Genomic DNA, 19483 nt, shown 5'->3' with positions numbered 1-19483 from the left:
CCCCCGGCCCCGGCAGCGAGAGAGCGGCGCGCAAGATGGCGGCGGCGGTCGTGAGGGGCATCGGGGGCGGTTTGGGCCGCAGCCTGCGGGAGCTTCGCGTCCATCTGTGCCAGCGCTCGGCCGGCAGCCGCGGCGCCAGGTGAGCCCGGGGCCGGCTGCGGGGGAGGGCAGGGGGCTGCGGTACGCGGCTCTGACGGCCCGCCCGACCTTGTCAGGGAGTTCATCGAGCAGCACTACGTGACGCTGAAGCAGGCGAACCCCGACTTCCCCATCCTCATCCGCGAGTGTTCCGGCGTGCAGCCCCGGCTGTGGGCGCGGTACGGTGAGTAGAGCGCTCTGCGGCGAGAGCTGGGCTCGGGGCTTGGGCGGCGAGAAGCTCCGTGCTGCTGTGAGCTGCGTTTGTGCTCTGCGTGCTCAGCCAGCGCCACGAAGGGAGTGGGAAGGCTGTTCTGTAAGGGCTTTGCTTTTGTCCCGAAGCCACCGGCATCAGATAAATGAACTTCCCGGCCCCGACCCCCAGCTCAGGCTGCCCGGCCCAGCTTGGCACGGGGCAGCTCCGGGGACGGGGCACTCACAGCCCTCTGGGAAAAGGATTTCTTTCACGCATGTGACCTCGATCTCCCCTCTTTTAAAGCCGTTCCCCCTTGTCCTGTTGCTCTCAGAAAGTGTAAAAAAGTCGGTCTCCATCTTGTTTATAAGTTCCCTTTAAGTACTGGAAGGCTGTGATGAGGTTCCCCCCAGGTGTATTAACCTTTTAAACAGGAGACCCCTCGTACGAGCACCTGCAGGTCTCTTCTTCGTGATTTGCAGGAAGATACAGCCCTCAATAGGGGCTACCATAGGAGCAGTGAGTTTTTCAGCAGTTTTACTGAGGGGTTTGTGAGGATCTTTACGTGAGCCAAAAGCAACCAGGCTGATTACTTTTGGGACATCATAGTGGCCTCTGCTCAGCTGCAGTGCCACAAGTTTAAAGAGGTGAGCAAACGTGGTAGGGTACTTTGGTTTCTCCAAAGGAATGGCTGAGCAGTGGGATCGAGGAAGGTGGAAAAACTAACTAGGGCACAGGAGGGCATCTGGGGAGTGCTGGGGGGTGGTGATGCTGACCTGAGATGTGATGTTGGCCCTGGGAAACCCCAAGCAGGGCCTTGGTTCACTCTTCCAGCAGAAAAAAGGCCTAACCCTCCCTCTTTTCTGCAGAGTTTGGCAAGGAGAAAAGCGTGTCGCTGCATAACCTCAGTGTGGATGAAGTAGCCAAGGCCTTGGAGAACATTGTGAAAGGCAAGGTGTGAAGACAGCCAGCAAACGTACTGAATGCTTTACTTGCGATTTTTAATGTAAAATGTGTATCCTTAACTTAATCACATAAATGTATGTGCTTCTCCTGAGCATCACGTGTTGGGTTTAAAACTGCAGCAGTAAATCCAGCAGCATCTGTACATCCCCTCTGCAACAACAGGAGCCTTTCTGTACTGGTTGCAGCTCAGCTCTGCCTCTGCCCCACGTAGCAGGGAGGCACAGGGTGTCCTGGCAGTGCTTACACCATGACAAGGACATCAGGACCAGCATTCCTATACAGCCAGCACTGCTGCTCGCAGATAGTCTGACCACCCAACAGCCCTCAGGCAGTGGTGTGGGAGAGCAGGGCACAGAGTGAACAGTCTGTTCTTCCTCAGAGCAGGAGAGCAGGTTATGTCATCTGGGAGAAGGTGGACAAAGCAGAGGATGAAGAACTAAATGCAGGGGCACCCAGGGGCTGCAGGGCCATTTCCAGCAGCACTTGCACCCGCTCCTGGAGTTCTGGGGTGCTCTGGTGCTGCTCAAGGGTCTGGTGCCCTCCTTGTTTGACAAAGTCAGCAGCAACCTATGTGAGGAGGGAGAAGTAAGAGCAGGCTGGCTGCTGCTCCAGGCTGAGGTGCCTGCAGCCCACCCAGTCAGTGCTGGGCTTGGATTCCCCTTGTTCACAGGGGTCACAATTGAAGGGATTTGCCAGACACATGAGTCCAGAGCCAGGTAAATCCATCCATTCTGATCACTGGTCTGAGTGCACAAAGCTTGAAGTAAGGGCAACTGAAGGAAAACAGTGCCTTCCCACATAATAGCACTGACTTATAAAGGGGGCAGGTAACCTCCACAGAAAAATTATCAACAAAAAGGAGCCCCTCCAGAGACAAGAGAAGGGCTTCCAGCTGACAAAAGCAGGTCCCACTTCAGATGTGTATTTGGGTCTCAGGAGTGTGGGGAGAGAGAAGGAACAACTGAAAATACTTCTGTTTAAATCTTAATGCCCACCCACTGCCCTAAGATCTTGTGCTGCGTTGTGGGGCATGAGCCCCAGGCCTACCTGCGGCCAGTGCAGGAAGAGGAGGTGCAGCAGCTCCAGGCACTGCCCCACCACCTCGAGGTCGGGTACCACGAGAACGTGCAGCAGCAGGGGAAGGGCAGCCTGCTGGTGCAGCTGCTGGCAGTAGGCTGGGCCCTTCTCTGCTATGTTGCACAGCACGGTCAGGACCTGCATGGAGAAGCCATGAGAGTGAACAAGGAGTGCTCTGCAAAGAACTTGTCTCTTCCCCACAGGTTCTCCCAGGTGGCTTTTAAATGCTCTTCAAAAGCTTTTCCCACCCCCTGAGGCACTGCTTATCTACATGTCCTGCTTTCTCTCAGCACGATCCCTCTGGAACAGTCACTACCACTCCACCCCTTAGGAGAGCATCCCTTCAGACCCTTCCCTTCAGCTTTACAGTCTTCCAAAAGATGGTGGCCCACCCCAGGTGCTGGCAGGCGTGGCCCCAAGTCAGCATCTGTCCTGGGCCCTCAGGATTAGGACCAGGCAGGGGATCCCTCTGCCAGGACAAAACTGACGAGGCAGAATTGACTTTGGAGGACACAGATGTGGCATTACCAGCACACCAGACTTTCTACCAAGTTGTTAACACTGTCCCAAGCCCACTTCAACCTGAGCACTACACGCACACGACTTGTTTGTGAAAGTTCAGAGCTTCCCATAGATGTGGGGCACAAAGCAAGGCCTTACCAACATGCTCACTGTCTGGGAATGCGGCAGGAGCTGCAGCAGGGCTGGGAGCAAGTCCATAGAGAGCAGAGCAGAGCAGAAGAAGGGTTCATCCGCTACAATGGGCACAGAATAGATGCATTAATAAAATCAAGGCCTCGATGCGGGAGGGACAGACTCGGTATGTGCTGACTGCTCTTGGCAAGTGCAAGGCACACTCACAGCAAAGGACAGACCAGCTTAGACAAACCAAGCGCCAGCAGACAGATTCTCACTGCATCTTACCGAACTCAAAACCTATCCTGGGAACTCAGACAAGGGGGAAATGTGCATGAGGGGAAGAGCCTGGCTAATTCGGTAGTATTACACCTTACGGGCTGTTACACCTTAGAAAGGAGCACTTTTCCATCCCCAAAGCACTCCGTCCGTGTGATGTGAGACAGCACCTGGCGGTCCCTCGGCCTGGCGGTGTCACCATGCAACGACCTCCATGCCTGCATTCAGTCAGGGCAGATCCTGGCAGCAGCAGCTCAAGCTCTGCTTACAGCCTCACTGAAACGCTCACCTGTGAGGTTGTTCAGAAGCCAGAGACTCTCCGGTATGAGGAACGGGTGCTGCTGCAGGTAGCAATGCATGATGATGAACAGGGCCACAAGCAGGCGCTCGTCCTGGGGCTGGGCTTCACGACCCGTCTCCTCTGCGAGCAGATTGCCGAGGCACCGCAGAACCGGGCAGATGAGCTTTGACAGCGTGACAGACACTGCCTTTCAGTCAGCCCACATCCCCGAAGCAACGAGAAGAAAGGCCAGCATCCCGCCTGTGTCTTACCAGCTCCAGGCCCTCAGAATCGCTCGGGGAGATTTCAGAAGCAATGTCACACAAGAGCGAGGTAAGAGCAGGCACGGCCCCCAGCGACATCAGCTCCACGTTGGCTGTATGGCTGCGAAGGAAAACATCATCTACGTAGGTGAGAAACAACAGCCCTGCTCCTTCTCCAACTACCCACGCTGTCCTTTCCCTTCACTGGGGCAGAGACGGCTGGCAGTAGTCAGGCTGGATGGGTGGTGCTGAGCCAACCATGGCAGCTCGAGGAGCTTTTCTTGGGGAGAGAAGGACACAAACCCACATGTGGGGAGGCAATCAAGGGGTTTTCAGAGCGCTAGGAACAGCCCTGAGTTTATAATCTGTTACCACCCTGTACATGAAATCATAAATCCTGCAAACAGCACGTGTGCTAAGAGATAGATGTTGGGAATGCCCAGGATGGGAGAGAAAATGCTTTCCAAAGGGAAAGGAGTGAGGGGAGGCAATCCAGGATCCTAATCCACAACCATGAGCTCCACACAGGCTTGTGCTTCAGCCAGCACAGCCTTTGTTCTTCTGTGCTTAGCTGTCCCCAGGGAACTCAACATGAAGATAAAAAAGCATTTACCTACAAACAATGTAGTGGAGGCACCATGCAAACTCTACTGCGGCTCCTGTCCCAAACTTGAGGCCAGAACAAACCAGTCGAAGCATGTGCTGGGGGAGAACAGAGTCCAGAACCAACCTGGAATGAGAACAGCAGAGTTAATGGAGGCACTGGCCGGAGCACCAGCAGGACAGATAACTGATGGGGACAGATCAGCCATAACATCTGGGCAGCTCCAAAAACACTCCTGGAAGAGGCTCTTGAACAAGGGCTACAATCTCAGCATCATCAAGGCACGATGCAAGGCTCCCCTGTCAGTGGCAGGGCCTGGGGGCACTCAAACACCTTGGCTGCAGTCACATTTTTGGCACTGGGGGCTGTCAGAGCTGATCTTTTCCAAAGAAATACAGCCAGAATTTCCCCGCTGGCCTACCCCGTTCAACAGTGTCCTTTAGTGAAATACCAGAGCTATCCACTCAGATTAAGCTGGGGGAAAAGAGTCACGCCTGGCACCCTGATCTGCAAAACAGCCTTCATAGCTCAGAGACTGCTCTGAATTATTAACATCACTGGGATGGGAAATGCATCATCGTCCCTGGCACGCAAATACCACACAGGGCCCCAGGGCAAATGCTGGTGCAGGGTACGAAGCTCAGACTTACGGAATGATCTCTGCGGGGGCTTCCTTGGCTTGGAGGAGTTGTGACAAGACGTAACCCAGACCTTCCAGCACAGCCTCGTGTGGGGACTGTGACCAAACAGAACACAGGTGACACCCACAGCAGAGCCAGGAAGCCCAAGGCACCAGCTGCATGCCACCGAAAGGGCAACGCTTTCTCGTGACACAGCCTTCCACAGGAGCAGACCGGGAGTGCTAACGCCAGCTCAGGCCTCACGTGAACAGGCTGCAGCTAAGCTGAGCTGTTGTGTCCCCCCCACATTCACAGGGGCTGCAGTTGTAGGGATTCAGGAGCCAAACACGGCAGCAGCGCTGCTCTGCACGCTGAGATCTGCAGGGGGCAGCGCTGCTCACTGCGCTGGTCTAAACCTGCCGGGCCCAAATTGCACCGAGGGAAGAAGCCTACAGCATTAAAGAATATCTGAAGGCCGTGGCGATGATGGACATAAGATGTTCATCTGGAGAGGGGCACCAGGTGGTAACCTGAGCCCCCAAAGAGCAGTGCAGGGAGTCCAGGAGAGACCTCCACACACAAGAGCACAGCCCTGTGCAAAAGGGTCTCTACTTATCTGCAAGGAGGGCTGGTAATTCAGACAGCGTCTGAAAGGCCTAAGAAAAAGTCTCTATGGGGAAGGGCATGAGAAGAGCTACTTCACACACCTGGATGCTGGAAGCCAGCACTGGAATAATGCCCTGAGGCAGAAGCTTCTTCCTCACAACTTCGCTCTCCACGACCAGGTTGCCCAGTGTGTACAAGCACAGCTCCTGAAACACCCAAGAGCAGGTCATCCCGTCCATGCAAGCCTGGCCACCCTCCACCTGAGCAGGACTGGCTCCAGGGGGGCAAACACGGAGGGGTATTGCTGGCCTCTCCCAGCTACCCCCATTCCCAGCAGAGCTCAGCCTTCCCCTCCAGTGCCGTGGTCTCTGCAGGGATCTCCCAGTGCTGCTTCACTGTCCACCTCCAGCCACAGCTTCTGTGGGCACTGCCAGGCCCAGAGAGCATCAGGGGCCTGGCCACATGCCTGCTGTTGGTAGTCAGAGACCCACAGCCCCCCACTTCCACAAACAGCCTGTAGCTGCAGGGGGCTCACAGGGCTACACAAAGGAACTGACTGCAAATGAGGCAAAGCTGCTGAGTGCTTTTGTTCCCCTGAGCTTGGTGCTGACTGGGTTATACCTAAGCACTGCCCCACACCAGCCCAGGTGATCACCAGAGGTGATGCCATCGAGGCTGAGGCAGGACAAAGGGTTACAGGGCAGGCCAGGAGTGCTGGGCTGGGTTTGTCTGGCCTAGGGGCAGCTTGGGAGCATTTACCATCAGCCTGCAGCTACCTGGAAGGCATAAACATGACGGAAACAAAGTTTTTGGGACAGCGGTCTCCACACTCATGTGTTCCAAGACTGGGCCAGGCAAAGCCACAGCTGGGCCAGCACTGTGGACAGTCCTGCTCCACGGAGAAGGTTGGAACAGAGACTTCCAGAGAGTCCCTTTTAACCAACACCTCCATATGAGCCACAGCAGGCTCCAGCTGGCCAAAACAAGTCCTCCCAGAGGCTTACTGGGAGCCAGAGAGGGCAATGCGAGCCTGGACCTTACCATGAGCTCGACGCTGTGTCCTGAGAGGTAGGTGAGGAGGTAGGAGGTGACGGGGACGCACGCCTCAGCCACGGCAGCATCGCTGGAGTGGGACAGCTCGTGCAGGCAGCGGGCAGCCTCCAGCTGCACATCGGGCAGGCTGCAGGTGAACAGCCCGACCAGCGTCCGCACCGCTCCGTCCAGCCTGCGGGCACATCCCCAGCTGCTGCCGCCTGCGTGCGAGGGGACGGGCGGCCCCGCAGGGCCGGGCTGCGCTCACCTGACAAACTCCTGCTGCGTTTCTTTGCTCTGCAGGGCCCGGCGGAGGCGTCTCAGCCACCCTCTCCGATCCTCGGAGCCCCTCTGCACGCCTCTGAGCAGCTCGGAGACCTGCCCGCATCGGTGCGGCACCAGGGTTAAGATTCACCCCCGGAGGCAACGACGGCCGTGGGGCAGCCCGGGTGCCCGCAAAGAACCCCACCGGCTGCCAGAAGCACGAAGGTTGGAAAAGGCCACCGAAATCAGCGAATCCAGCCGCACCGCGCGCACCGCCCGCGTCCCGTACCCGGCGCACCGCCCCGTGCGGCTGAGCCGCCGCATCACCGCCCGTGCACAGAACTGACGGTTCCTAACCCCAAACCCGACCCTGCCACAACGTGAGGCCACCGCCCCTCGTCCTACCGCCCTTACGACCACCCCGCACTCACCTCCTCCTGCGGGACCGGGTCCAGCAAGGCCCGCTCCGCGCCATCCCGCCCGCGCTCCGCCTCGTCCTCCCGCAGGAGCCGCTTGCTGACCAGCTGCTGCTCCCGCCGGGCCTTGCGGAGCGCTGCGTGCAGAGCGGCGCGGTCTGACCCCGCAGCTCCGAGCCGGGGCGACCGCCGCACCCCCCCCACTCCCGCGGCCCCGTTCCCCACCTGCTTCCCGCTCCCGCCGCCGCGCCCGCAGCTCCTCCGCGCCGCCCCCGGGCCCGGCCCCGGCCCCGCGCCGCCGCCCCCACATGGCCGCGAGAGGAGCGGGGCGGGGCGCGGCGCCGCGTGACCGGATCCGGCCTTTCCCACCTCGCACCGCCGGGCGCTGCTGGCGGCGTCTGGGAGGGGTTGTCATGGAGTCACAGAACTGTTTGTGTGGAAGGGACCCCCGAAGGCCGTGCAGTCCCAGCCCCTGCAGAGCACAGCGACACCCGCACCCATCCGTGCTCGCAGCCCATCCAGCCAGACCTTGGCTGCCTGCACGGACGGGGCGCCGCCGCCTCTCTGCGCCTCACCGCCCTCAGCGCTTTGCTGTGAGCGGGGAAGGGGCGTCGCGGGATAGAAGTGAAAGCAGCGCGGGGCTCCAGTGGAGCTGCGGGGAGATGAAGCTCGGCGAGCTTTCTCTCGGTGCGGCGGCCGTTCCCGTCCCGCGTGGGGTGCGGCACGCACACGGGGGGCCCAGAGGTGCGCACGTCGGGGCAGCCCTCGGCGGAGGCACGCGAAGCAGAAGTGCTCGCCCGCTGCTTCCCATGGCACAGCGGCCCCGTCCCACTCAGGAAGCGGTCGGGACGGAGAGCCTCGCAGCACGGGCGGTGCTGTCAGCCTGCTGCGTCGAGCGGGCGGGAGGTGCCGCTAAAACAAAGCGGGGTAGGACGGAGGCTAAAAAGTGCCGGCGGGGTTGGGAGGCACCTGCGGTGCCGCTGCGCTGAGCTGGAGGCAGGGGAGCAGCGGGCGCGGAGCTTTTGGCACCGCTGTCGAATCTTGGCAGCAGCTGGAGGAAGCACGGCGGGGCGCGGAAAGCCGTGCCGGAGCTGCCCGGTGAGACACAGCGCGGCTCACCTGCGGTCGGGGGGGAGAGGTGGGCGCGGCCGGACGCGAGGATCCCCGCACGGTGGGCGCGGGGTGAGCTCCGACCCCTGGGATTTGTGAGGCTCGCGGTAAGGGCTGGGGCTGCGCTGGGCTGGGGCGGGCGGAGAGCTGGAGCGGAGCCCCCCCGGCTCCTTCACACCACCCTTCGGCGGAGCTGAGTCAGTGCGTACTTGGGAGCTCCGGAGTACTTTTGATTTCTGACCCCGCTAAGAGCCTGCAGTTATTCGGGCAGCAGAACGGTACGTGGTGCCGGCGGGGGTGTACGGACATCCTCAGAAATGATTTTCTGCTCTCCCCTTGGGGCTGGTAATGAATAAGATCCCTGGATCAGAAGGAAAATATGAGGCCCTCTTTTGCAATTTCCTGCCCCAGATTGCACGGAAACAAACAGAGCTGTGGCTGCCCCGTCCTTTGCTCAAACCAGCAGCTCTGGCTCTGCTGTGCATTGCTCAGCACCTCTCACTTCTCCAAATCCGTGATGTTTCCCTGCTGGCTGTGGGCAGCAGCCAGCGGCAGTGTGCCCCATCTCCAGCCCTGCTCCCGCTGAGATCTCCTTTTGGGCTCAGAGCAGTGCCACGTAGGAGCGGTGGCACAGGTGGAGCAGGCAGGGCGTTGTGCCGCTGATTGCACCCACCGGCTGCAGGAGGGGAGGTGAGGGCAGCGTGGGCTCTGTCGGGGCTGCTCTGCAGGACCCATTGGCCGCGGTACCATGGCCGCCCGCTCACCGCCATCTCCTTCCCAGGCTGCTCGCCATGCGTGAGGCTGCTCTGCTGCTCCTGGTGCTGGGGCTGCAGCAGGCCGAGGGCCGGTGCGTCTTCAACCGCACGCAGGAGTACTGCCTGTGCTACAGGCTGACCGAGCAGAGCGCCGGGAGCGTCATCCAGTGCCTCGCCGCCTCCACCGTGGAGTTCCAGGGGGGAGACCTGGAGAAATACGCTGACTTCCCCATCAAGGACCTGGACGACTCCACCATTGACATGCTTGGCAGCCTGGAAATCAGGAAGATCGTTTTTTCGGACCTTCTGGTTCCCGAGGTCCTCCTGGCCCGCGTCCTGCGGTTCTTCTCCTACACTCGGGTGCAGGAGATGGCGTTCGAGAGCTGCAGCTTCGTGGGGAGGAGCAGCTGGGCGGACATGGCGGGCCGGGCCTTGCCTATCATGTCACTGCACTTCCACAACGTGACGGCCGCCGCGCTGGAGGGCCGCGAGCAGGACCTGTCCCCGCTCAGCCGCTGGCTGGGAGCCCTGCAGGAGCTGTCGGTCACCGCCTCACACCTGGCCGTGCTGCCCTGCGCCGTGGGCCGGGCGCTGCGGGCCCTGCGCTCGCTGGACCTGGCGCATAACAGCCTGGGGGACGACGGCCTGGCGCCCGCCTTCTGCCGGGGGGCCTTCACGCAGCTGCAGGTGCTGAGCCTGCGGCACAACCACCTGACGTCGTACCACGCTGTGTGTGGCGGCGTGCGGCTGCTGGGCGAGCTGCGGCACCTGGATCTCAGCCACAACGCGCTCAGCGCCGGCGCGCCTTCGTCCTCCTGCCAGTGGCCGGCGACCCTCCGCGTCCTTAACTTGTCCAACGCCGGCTTGGACGAAGTGCTCACACCTCTGCCCCCCGCTCTGGAGGTGCTGGACCTGAGCTCCAACCGCCTCCACGCTGCGGACATCTCCCTGCGCTCCCTGCAGGCGCTCCTCCTCAGCCGCAACGCTCTGCCGGCCGTGCCGTCCATCCGTGGCTGCCCCGCGCTGCACACCCTGCACCTGGACGACAACCTGATCGCGGAGCTGCCGCGGGACGAGGTGCAGCTGCTGGAGCGCCTGCGAGATGTGGCCGCGGCCGGAAACCCCTTCAACTGCACCTGCCATGGGGCTGGGGCCGTGCAGGCGCTGGCGGCCGCGGGGTGCCTGGGGCAGGGCTGGCCGCAGGGCTACGTGTGCCACGCGCCTGCCCGCTACCGGGGCGTGCTGCTGCGGGACGTGCCCGCCTCCCTGCTGCGCTGCAGCCCCGCTGCCGTGCTGGCTCCTGTCTGCACCGGCCTGGCGCTGCTCTGCGTGGCCGTGGCTGGCGGGCTGCTGTGGGCGCGGAGGGCACGGCCCAGGTGGTTGTGTGGCCAGGGGAGACAGGAGGATGCTGTGGAGTGGGACTGCACCCAGCGCCGTCCTGCAGCGGTGGTGGCTTTCCAACACGAGCTTTGAAAATCCTCTTAGAAGCATTAAGGTTGGAAAAGACCCCTTGAGATCGAGTCCAATCGCAACCTCACCTTGCTACCCGAACGCTTACAGTGCTCCGCTAGGTCATGTCCCTGAGCACCACATGCAGATGATTGTTGAACGCATTCAAAGATGGTGACTCAACCACCTCCCCGGGGAGCCTATTCCAGTGCTTAACTACCCTTTCCGTAAATAAGTTTGTCCTGATATCCAAGCTAAACCTCCCCTGGCACAACTTGAGGCCATTTCCCCTCGTCCTGTCGCCTGCCACCAGCGAGAAGAGACCAACCCCGCTCTGCTGCAATCACCTTTCAGATATTGCAAGGGAGCAATAAGGTCTCCTCTCATCCTCCTCTTCCCCAGACCAAACGGCCCCAGTTCTTTCAGTCTCTCTCACAGGCCATATTCTCCAATCCCTTCCCCAGCCTTGTTGCCCTTCTCTGGACCTGCTCCAGCACCTCCATGTCCTTTCTGTACTGAGGTGCCCAAAGCTGAACGCAGCACTGGAGGTGAGGCCTCACCAGTGCCGAGTGCAGGGCAGGATGACTTCCCTGGTCCTGCTCACCACTCCATTCCTGATCCAAGCCAGGACGCCACTGGCCTTGGCCACCTGGGCACACTGCTGGCTCATATTCAGCCCACTGTCCATCTGCACACCAAGGTCCCTTTCCATCAGGCAGCTTTTCAGCCACTCCTCCCCAGGCCTGTAGGGTTGCCTGGGGTTGTTGTGACCAAAATGCAGGACCCAACACTTGGCCCTATTGAAACTGATACTGTTTACCTCGACCCAGTCTATCCAGGCCACTCTGTAGTGCCTTTCTCCCCTCAGGCAGATCACACTCCCTCCAAACTTGGTGTCGTCCATGAACTTACTGAGCGAGCACGCAATCCCCTAATCAAGATGGTTAATAAAGATGTTAAACAGAAGCAGCCCCAGTACCGAGCCCTGGGGCACACCGCTCATGACTGGTTGCCAATTGGATTTAACTCCACTGACCACAACTCCTTGGGCCCGGCCATCCAGCCAGTGTTTCACCCAGCACAGCATGCGCCCATCCAGACCATGGGCAGCCAGCTTTCCCATGAGGATGCTGTGGGGAACAGTGTCAAAGGCTTTACTGAACTCCAGGTAGACCGCATCGACAGCCTCATCTTCATCCACTAAGCGGGGCACCTTGTCACAGAACAAAGTCAGGTTTGTCAAACAGGTTCTACCATTCATAAGCCCACGCTGACTGGGCCTGATCCCCTGTCTGACCTTCAACTGGTCCAGTACACTGGGTGTGTACAGGGTCCGTGTTTGCACCTTGGGGTTTGTTCTGGGAACTGGGAGCAGCACCTCCGCCCAGCAGAGCAGGAAGGGAAGTCCCCATGTACTGGAATTCACTGACCCTTATCAGCACCTCTCTGCTCTTAGTAAACCCACAGGGCTGTTTCCCCATCTACACCCAATGGCTCACATCCCATCACTCCGGACTTTGGGGTTGGCTCAGGGACAGGAGCAGCTGTGTCACCTGGTCCTACAGGGAGTGGTGGCAGATAGAGGCATGTGTGCCTGCTCCCACCTTAGTGCCAAGGGCAGAGTCTGGGACCCCTCTCCTGCCCCCTCAGCCTGTATTGGCACTGAACAGAGCGCCCCAGCTCCATCTGGGTGCTCTGGGTACAGTCGGTCTCCAGGAGACATGAACCTGTGGGCTGTGGCTGCTTCTCATCCCCAGATAACATCCGAGGTGCCTCATCCCATGCCCGGCTGTGTGCACACGGCTGTGCCCGATCACCATCAATAATGCACAGGAACACGATCCCCATCCTGCCCTGCGCTGGGTGCTGAGCCATGAACGGTGAGGAGGTGAGCGGGGCACATTGCAGACGCCTTGGGGGGACTGTCCCCTGGTTTTGGGGTGGCTGACCTGGCTGCCGGTGGTGCTCGGGGCAGGAGCCGGATCGTGTCCCTGCTGCCATGCGTGTGTCCCCGCCAGCTGAGCAGGAGGTGTGCGTACGAGCAGCCGTGGGACTGCAGCAGGCAGCAGGTGGGCTGGGAGCAGCAGCTGGGCTGGGGGTTGTTGCGGCGGTGGGGCGAGCGCTTCCTCCCCTTCACCCACGTGGTGGCTTTGGGCACTGTGGTCACTGTGAGAGGGCTCGGGGAAAATGGCCCCTCGAACCTGGGCCCCTGGCTGCTGGGGGTAAAACTGGGGCAGTGGGGTGGCCCCTCTCCATGCTCGATGTTTTCAGGGCAGAGCTGGGCAGCTGGCAGTGGAGACCCCCTGCAGCTGCTTCTTGCAGAGAAGGAGATCCAGGTGAGAGCGGCAGGGGTGGGGACACTGAGGGGACAAAAGTTCCTGGGCCTCAGATGGGAGCAGGGAAGGATGGGAGTCTCACCCTTCCTCTGTGCCACACTGACTTTGCAGCCCAGTGTGCCCAGTCCTTCCTTTGTCCTGCACTGGTCATACTGGGGGAAGCTGAATATCTTTACCTTCACTCCATCATGCCAGGAGAGCTGCCTGACTGTCGATGACATCTTTCACTTGGATGCAGGACAGGTACCACGGGCCCCACGTCCTTCTGCAGCGCTGTGCCCAGCCAGATGAGCCAGGGACACATGGCTGCCATCAGGCTCCTCTCTGAGCAGTGCTGGTGACCACTGCCAGCTCCTTGGGTGTGCTCAGGTCCTGGAGCTCGTCCTTCAAATGTCTCTGCTGCTGTTTCTCATCCCTCCCTGTTTCCTCTTGGTGTTGGGTTGTGGCTCCGTGCTGTGCCATGCTGTCTCTGCCATCCATCCTGTCCCATGCCATCTCACCTTTGCTGTGCCATCTGCTCCATGCCAGCGACCCCTGTGCTGGGCCATCTGCACTGTTCTGGTTGTTCCATACCACTCCTCCTCAGCTACATACATCTCTTCTACCAGGAGAAGGTCTTGGAATTGGCAAGACCCCAGCTGGCTCTGCTGCCCCTTGGCTACAGTGTGTCTCTGATGCTGTGGGACCCAAATGGCCCTGGGAGCCAGCTGCCACTGCAGGACATCATCTGGCAGGTGAGGGCATGGGGAATGGCTGCAGAGAAGTCACCTTGCTGGACTCCAGGGTCCCAGCCTGCTGGTACAGGTGTGGGACACAGCCACGCCTGCTGAGAACCAGCAGCTCCCAGCTTGTCTTCAGGTGATCAACATCGTCTTTCAAGAGCTGGAAGTGTCAGGGAGCAACGCACAACGCCTGCACACAGTCAGCCTGGTCCAGGTACGATGGCAGCAGGGCTGGCCAGGACAGGACGCTCTGGGCAAGGTTCCCCATTCTGCTGCCAGTTCCAAATGATGCGGCCTTTGCAACTCAGTTTTCTCACCCCTGGGCTCTCCAGAAGTGGGAAGCCTGTGCACGAGCCCCGCACGGCCCCTTGTGGTTCTCAGGGCTTTGGTTTTGCCTGGCCTGGTGCTGGAAGCAACCTCAATGCACTCCCTTCCCAGCCCATGCATGGACACAAGCAGCCTGGGGCCCCAGTGGGTGCAGGTTACCAGCAGCCCCCTCCTTCTGGCCTCCATATAGCACTGTCCCATCCCAGGTCTGCGCTGAGGGTGAAGCCTGGGACCTGCTCCGTCCCGATGGCAGAGCCCTGCACGTGATGGACATCACACCCCTGGGCCTGTAGGTAGCTGGACCCCAGGAGCTGGCACCCCAACACCCATCGTGGGGATGGGCCTGGTCGAGGAGCCAGGGCAAGCAGAGGTGGAAGGACATGGTTCTCAGTGTTCATTCTCATCTCTCTGCTTCTAGAATGGTGGAGGAGGCGATGGAGGTCGCTGTGTCCAATGCCCAAACTGCCATCAGCATCTACACGTGGGGGCTAGGGGCTGCTCCAGCTGCTGGACCCTCAGCCACACAGGGGTGGGTGGGCTCGGCTGATGCCCCTGGTGGGGGTCCCAGCACCACGCACTGCTGCTCATCCCCGCTTCTCCCCAGGGCCTGCAGCCTCTTCACCCTCACTGTGGAGCAGCAGCTGGAGGGCGGCAGGCATCAGCGCTCAGCTCTGCGCATTCTGGCATCCCCAGGAGCCTGTCCTGAGCTGTACGTGTGGGAGCTGCAGCTCAGCCCGCTCCTGCCATCGCACGCCCAGCTCCGTGCACCCATCCCTCCCGTGGGTGTCTCTCAGCAGGGTTCCCCATCCCATGCTCCAAGAACCAGGCACGGGCGCCCTGCCCTGGATTGTGGAGCGGCTGCTGGAGGGCAACAGCCTCACCTTCCTGCTGCTGTGTGTGACGCTGCCAGGTAGCGCTGGGACCACGAGGTCCCCCCTGGCAGCCGTGCTGCGCCAGCCCAGGGACACGGCGCGGCCGCTGCCCAGGCACCCAGGGCTCACTGCTCCCGCAGACACCCCCAGAGAGCAGATCCGGGCAGCCCTGGCGCTGGCTGAGCAGGTGAAGGGGGCGAACAAATCGGTGTCACCCACACACTGGGACCCTGTGCGGGAGGTGGCAGCGCGGAGGGAGAAGATCCGAGGGCTGCGGACAGAGCTGCTGCACACAGAGCTGCAGGAGGCAGCGGGCCGCCCCGAGCAGCGCAGAGTGCTGGCGCAGCTGCAGAGAGCTCTGCGGGAGCTGCAGGTGGGGGACACTTATGGACGCTCCATGGCCTGGTCACTAGCGGGGCAACGCCAATCCCTGGCTGGATGAGGTGTCCCAGGCCCATGTCTGCACCGAGGCGGTTTGGGTGGGATATGTTCACACCTGGAGCTCCCTGGCACCCCCAGTCGATTTTTCCAGGTGCTGAAAAGACAAAAGTGGGAGAAAAAACAGGCGCTGACCAGGGTGTTTGGGACAAACCAGGTGCAGCAGCCCAGTGCAGAGGTGGGTGCAGATCAGACACGCCCACCTCCCCCAGGGACCACCTGGGCACAGCAGCAGCACCAAGACCTGCTGCCTCCCGTTGTGTCCCCGTCTCCCACAGGACCCGATCTCTGCAGGGAATGCAGTACCAACACAACAGCCTGGGACCCAGATGCCCCCATATGGTGTCAGTTTGGAGCCAGTGAGAGGTCAGGAGCAGGGGATGGGCATGCCCCACGCCTGGGGGGCTGAGGTGGGTAGGAGGCATTGCTTACATTGCATCCTTCACATCCACAAACGTCAGAGCCCAGCAAGAGCTGCAGGGCAGGGACCAGCCAAGCCCCAAGGAGCTCAGGGCAGAGTTTGATGGAGGAGCCACAGGCACTGACCAGGGGACACACAGTGAGTGAGATCCCACCAGGTCTGTGTCCAGAAGCAGCCCAGGACCCCCTGCACCCAGCCCCTTGCCGGGCACCCATGGACCTGCCTCTGTCAGGCAGGAAACCAGCAAGAGCCACGCCAGTCTGAGGAAGTTGAAGACTCCCTGGCAGAGGCCCAGAGGCAGCAGCTGCAGACTCAGCTCCTCCAGCAGGAGCTGCAGGACAGGGCAGTACGAGACCAGGAGGTGAGCATGGGAGGAGAGCCTGACAGGACAGGGTAGAAGAGGCAGACCTGAGGGGCCCCAGGTTCCCACAGATATCTCAGTGCCGCCCTGTCCTTATCCCTGTCCCTGCAGCAGGATGCAGCTCACTTGCAACAGGAGGTGGCTGTACTGCATCTGAGCCTGGAGGCAGCACGCAGGGAGCGAGAGGCAGCCAAGCAGCACCTGGATGCTCTTCTGCAGGGTCATGGGCAGGAGATGCAGGCCTGGAGGCAGCACCTGCAGCAGGTGAGGACCGAACCATGGCTGCTGGCATGGCTCTGCATGCAGAGGCCAGGTTGGTGCCAGGGCCCCTGCGTGTCGCTGCAGGTGCTCCAGGACCAGCAGCGCCGGGGAGAGGAGCGAGCAGAAGCACTGAAGCAGCGGTACCAGGCACTGCTGCAGGAGGTGCTGCTGGACGCTGTGGAGCTCTCCATGCACAACCAGCAGCTGCGGGAGGCCAGAAGACACAGCTCAGCTGATGCCACCACGCAGACACCCTGAGCCAGAGTCCCTGAGCAGTGGGAACAGCCACCCTGACAGCAAGGACAGAGCGGGTGCTGGTTCCTCCTGCTGCTGCCAGCACAACATCTCCAGTCCAATCTACACTGCCTTCTGAGCAGCACAGGTATGGCTTTCTGTGGCACCAGGCTGACACAGGCACGAGGCTACAGCTGGTGCCATGGAAGGGCTTGTGGCCCCAGGGATGTTGCCGAGTGCAATAAAGCAAGTGCCCCCACACCAAGAGTGTCAGGCTCAGATGTGTTACTGAACAGGGCAGTACAGGGCTCTGCCAAGTGAAACTGTCATCTTCCTGCAGGGAGAAAAACACATGCACATCATTAAACCACAGCTTTAATAACCGTACCAGAGCCAGCAGTGACTTCTGCCCACCAGGAATTCACTAGCCACACCACACTTGTACAAATTCAGGTGCTGTTTCCTCTTCGGAGAGCACATAAGACTCCCCTTATAATCCCTGTCCACAAAGGTAGACAGCAATGCTGTGCCCAGGACAGGCAAATAGGGCCCAAGGATACCAGACCTCCAGGCAGGGGCTGCGCTGAGGATTGGGGTGGAATACTGCAGAGGAAGGGTGGGAGAAACCCCCAGGCGCGGTGCAGGGCTCTCCTGGCAGCAGCACACTGCTCTGGCAGCAGGGCTGGCCGCACGCTCACAAGCAGCAAACCAGGGCTAACCCTGCAGCAGCTTTTACTGGCACAGGGGACAGATGTGTGCTTCAGTGTGCAGAAGATGTGGAAAACAGCAGAAGTGTGACGTACCATATGAGAAGGGGCTCAGGATCCACTCTAAAGCCTGGGCCTACTGGATAAAGGTGTGGGATAAAGAAGCATGGGGCCTGGCAGGGCACTCTCTCCTTTTCCTGAGCAGGGGTATGCTGAGCAAAGCCCTCCCAAAGGGCATTTGCTTTAGGGCAGCAGAAACTCATACTGGGCCACCCTGCCTCCTCCTGTGAACAAAAAGGCAGGGAGGCATCACTGCGCCCCACACCAGGCCCAGCACAGACAAGGAACACCCCTGAGTGACAGCTAAGGGCTGCCCTGGTGCACGCAGGGCAGGGAGGCTGCAGCTACGTCACCCCATAGTACAAATGAACAGCGAGGCCAATGCACGAGACTGCAATGAAGAAGAGAAGGGTGAGCTGCAGGTTGAAGAGGGCAACAGACAGCAAAGCATTGACCAGGATGGAGCAAGAGATCACAAAGAGCCTGGTGATGTTACTGCTGTGCTTCATGACCACGGACATAATCAAGCCGTTCAAGGCCTGGCTGACCACAATCACCAGCACCCAGGAAGAAAAGCCCTCCAGGAAACCTTTCTCTGTGCTGCTCCAGAAGTGGCCGACCAAATTGACCAGGACCCCAAAGAAATAAAGGAAGAGGTTCTGAAGGTTGAGGGGCAGAGCTTGGGTTTTCAGGATAGCTTCTGTATAGACAGCAGACAAGCCTGATATCAGACAGTACACCGAGATCAGCAACAAGCCCACCAGCGTGATGTGCAGCTGCATGGCAGAGGGGCTGCCAGAGCCCCGTGGGTCCCGCAAACCCCCACAGCTGTAGCTCACCCCAGCAGCCATCAGCAGGCAGAGCGCCAGCCACTGGCGCGCACGGAGCCTCTGGTGCAGGAAGAGGCTGTAGAGCAGCGCGGTGCTGACGATCTTCAAGTTGCTCAGGATCTGGTAGGTGCTGGGATCCATGAAGAGCTGCATGTGAACCACAAGGTTGTTGTTCGCAGCGTAGAGCAGGGCTGAAAGGGCGAAGGGAGCGACGTGGTGCCAGGACACCGCGGCCCCAAGCAGCTGCCGGTCCCAGGTGAGCAGGAAGAGCAGGGAGAGCACCAGCTTTGTCAGCTCGATGAGAACCACCACGGCCGAGGAGCTGAAGGGGATCGCACCGTCCACCTTGCACAGGGCGAGGAGCGGAGCATGGGAGCCGTATATGGCCACAGAGGAGAGCAGCATCAGCCCCCACAGCCCGCGCTGAGAAGGGCTGAGCGGGGCGCCGGCGGCTTTCCCAAACACAGCCATCCCCGGGCTGCAGCACGAAGGGCGAGGGCTGGCACGGAGGGGGGAGGCCGTACAGACTCCCACCTCGGGATACTCAGAAGAGACCAAACGCCACGAATTTAATGAGCCCGACTACAAGAGGACGTTACCTGCCACGCTCCCCGTGCGGCGGAAAGGAGCAGCTTCGCTCCTGCCGACAGAGCGGCAGAACTGCACCGCACGGGGGGAGAACCGAACACCGGGCAGGGTCAGTCTGCGAGCGCCCCGGGAGCCGGGCGGCCCCGTTACTCCCCTCCTTTCCGCAGCGAGCTGAGGTAGTCCCGCACCGTCTTCTCCACGTCGGGCACGGCGTAGTTCTGCGCGGCGTAGATGCCGGTGCACGTCCCCACGGCGAAGCCCAGCACCGCCGAGAAACGCAGCTTGGCCACCAGGTACCCGGCCAGGAAGCCCTTCAGGAAAGGGGAGGCCAGCAGCGAGCCGCCCTGCGGGGCACAGCGCGTCAGTGCGCGGGGCCGGCGGAGCCGAGCGGTGCGGAGCCGGGCCCGGCCGTCCTCACCTGCCCCACGCCGGCGTGCACCTCGTCCTCCACGCGCCGCTGCAGGCTCTCCAGCTGCCCCTTCAGCAGAGCCAGGTCCTTCAGCTTGGGCAGCGAGTCCTGCGGGGAAGCGCAGCTGCAGGCGAAGCCGCAAGCCAAGCCCGCGGAGCGCGCCTCGCCGCCTTACTCACCTTATCGTCCGCCATGCTGCCGCCGCCCCGCCCCACCGGCAGGAGCTCCGCCC

At 60.8% G+C, this 19483-nt stretch overlaps 5 protein-coding genes across 5 annotated transcripts; 2 read left to right on the top strand and 3 right to left on the bottom strand.

The window, feature by feature from the left end:
- The first annotated feature begins 19 nt into the window (after nt 1-19).
- NDUFA2 (NADH:ubiquinone oxidoreductase subunit A2) lies at nt 20-1385 on the top strand. The gene is made up of 3 exons (XM_042836993.1): nt 20-139; nt 216-322; nt 1198-1385. The coding sequence occupies exons 1-3, from the start codon at nt 36-38 to the stop codon at nt 1287-1289; spliced, it is 303 nt and encodes a 100-aa protein (XP_042692927.1). The 5' UTR covers nt 20-35; the 3' UTR covers nt 1290-1385.
- TMCO6 (transmembrane and coiled-coil domains 6) lies at nt 1299-7681 on the bottom strand. Its single transcript, XM_042836987.1, has 12 exons — nt 7597-7681; nt 7387-7508; nt 6960-7069; nt 6701-6884; nt 5761-5865; nt 5084-5169; nt 4443-4559; nt 3839-3950; nt 3576-3750; nt 3032-3126; nt 2342-2509; nt 1299-1861 (listed from the first exon to the last, which is right to left on the bottom strand). The coding sequence occupies exons 1-12, from the start codon at nt 7679-7681 to the stop codon at nt 1688-1690; spliced, it is 1533 nt and encodes a 510-aa protein (XP_042692921.1). The 3' UTR covers nt 1299-1687.
- A 1591-nt stretch (nt 7682-9272) lies between these two features.
- On the top strand, nt 9273-11014 carry CD14 (CD14 molecule). The gene has a single exon (XM_042836990.1). The coding sequence runs from the start codon at nt 9273-9275 to the stop codon at nt 10707-10709; it is 1437 nt and encodes a 478-aa protein (XP_042692924.1). The 3' UTR covers nt 10710-11014.
- Nucleotides 11015-17016: 6002 nt separating this feature from the next.
- Nucleotides 17017-18733, bottom strand: LOC122170277 (probable UDP-sugar transporter protein SLC35A4). The gene has a single exon (XM_042836985.1). It carries the CDS (start codon nt 18723-18725, stop codon nt 17769-17771), a length of 957 nt encoding a protein of 318 aa, XP_042692919.1. The 5' UTR covers nt 18726-18733; the 3' UTR covers nt 17017-17768.
- A 69-nt stretch (nt 18734-18802) lies between these two features.
- SLC35A4 (solute carrier family 35 member A4) lies at nt 18803-19477 on the bottom strand. The gene is made up of 3 exons (XM_042836986.1): nt 19431-19477; nt 19261-19359; nt 18803-19186 (listed from the first exon to the last, which is right to left on the bottom strand). Exons 1-3 carry the CDS (start codon nt 19443-19445, stop codon nt 18989-18991), a joined length of 312 nt encoding a protein of 103 aa, XP_042692920.1. The 5' UTR covers nt 19446-19477; the 3' UTR covers nt 18803-18988.
- Nucleotides 19478-19483: the final 6 nt, after the last annotated feature.

Source organism: Centrocercus urophasianus, unplaced genomic scaffold (assembly GCF_019232065.1).
Source record: "Centrocercus urophasianus isolate 14NV4802_14NV808 unplaced genomic scaffold, USGS_Curo_1.0 seq_656, whole genome shotgun sequence".
NCBI classification, from domain to species: domain Eukaryota; kingdom Metazoa; phylum Chordata; class Aves; order Galliformes; family Phasianidae; genus Centrocercus; species Centrocercus urophasianus.
This window is presented reverse-complemented; position numbering and strand designations above follow the sequence as displayed.